The sequence below is a fragment of the Littorina saxatilis genome, linkage group LG5, assembly GCF_037325665.1.
Source record: "Littorina saxatilis isolate snail1 linkage group LG5, US_GU_Lsax_2.0, whole genome shotgun sequence".
In the NCBI taxonomy this organism is placed as follows: Eukaryota; Metazoa; Mollusca; class Gastropoda; order Littorinimorpha; family Littorinidae; genus Littorina; species Littorina saxatilis.
The window spans coordinates 26,424,509-26,425,594 of record NC_090249.1 but is presented as its reverse complement, the minus strand read 5'-3'; the positions used below and the strand labels follow the sequence as shown (position 1 = coordinate 26,425,594).

Sequence of the window (1,086 nt, the reverse complement as noted above, 5' to 3'; positions counted from 1 at the left end):
AAGTTGGCTGCTGTCTTCCGTCTTCGGTGGTTGAGGTTCTTACTCAGGGTTGCCTCCTCCCCAAGAGTAGCTGCCTTGCTGGGCTGTCGAGTCCACTCTACCCGGGTTTGTTGTCGAAGTTTTCCTTCTCGTAGCCTTTGCCTTTCCCAAGGCGCACACAAGGCAGTGCGGGTTTTGAAATCGGAGTTGTCCTTCTCCTAGATGAGCGACCATCCAAGGTTGACGAGCCCCATCTGCCCGAAGCAGCTGGTTTTAAGGCGCCAGGGACCCGCCTGCATCCTTTCTCCTGTTAGTCGAAGACAGGGCCCGCCACGTGAAGGCCAGGAGCTGGACTGATTTGACTGTCAGAGGTGTTTGGAGACACGAAGCTATATGGAGCATTTCTTGGGAAGTAGGCGCTTATCTCTACTTCCACCCCGGCATAACAGTCCTTGGGCCCCTTTAATGTGTACTAAGTAAACATGTTTCTGCACTCTCGTATATTCTTACCTGCTTTGGCGGCGGGCTTTTTGGCTGGTGCTTTGGCAGCCCCTGGTTTGGCTGCGGGTTTGGCTGCTGGTTTAGCGGCTGGTTTCTTGGGCGGCATGGTGATCTCTGTGTTTCTGTGTCTGCTTTGACAACCTTTAAACACAATCAGAAAACTACACAGTTTTAGAAGGGTCCCTGAAGTTGTTTGACCGAAGTTCTGTTATCAGACCGTAGTCAAGTAACACTTCGCACCTTGTGAACTAAAGTTAGTACAATCTAATCGTGGGGTCTAGAGCGGACTGACGTTAAACGATCCTCTTGTTTCAGTTTACCGCGGACGACAGCCAAGATTTCCTCTGGATCAAGTTTCCTCAGTGTTACACCATTGAATTCAGACGTAGTCTCTGACCTTGTGCTGCGGTTGCGGTGTTGGCACAAAACGTACCTGTAATTTTTACTGATCGAACGAGCCCTGTATGTGTTTATACTTACTCAGCGCTGCTGGCCCTTAAAACAACCCAGGTGTTCTGTTCTCAGTCTCAGTGATCAATCGAGCATGGCATTTACACACGCATTGATTTTAGGTGTGTTTTACAGACACACCGGGAGGTACAGTCT

General features: G+C 49.9%; 1 protein-coding gene across 1 annotated transcript in view; it reads right to left on the bottom strand.

Annotated features, from left to right (window-relative positions):
• Nucleotides 1-1,086, bottom strand: part of LOC138966711 (IQ motif and ankyrin repeat domain-containing protein 1-like) — an 11,160-nt gene extending 10,074 nt beyond the window's left edge. Inside the window, exon 1 of the mRNA XM_070339026.1 lies at nucleotides 490-1,086. Coding sequence (XP_070195127.1) covers nucleotides 490-586 — 97 coding nt within the window. The 5' untranslated portion in view covers nucleotides 587-1,086. The remainder of the gene's footprint in view (nucleotides 1-489) is intronic.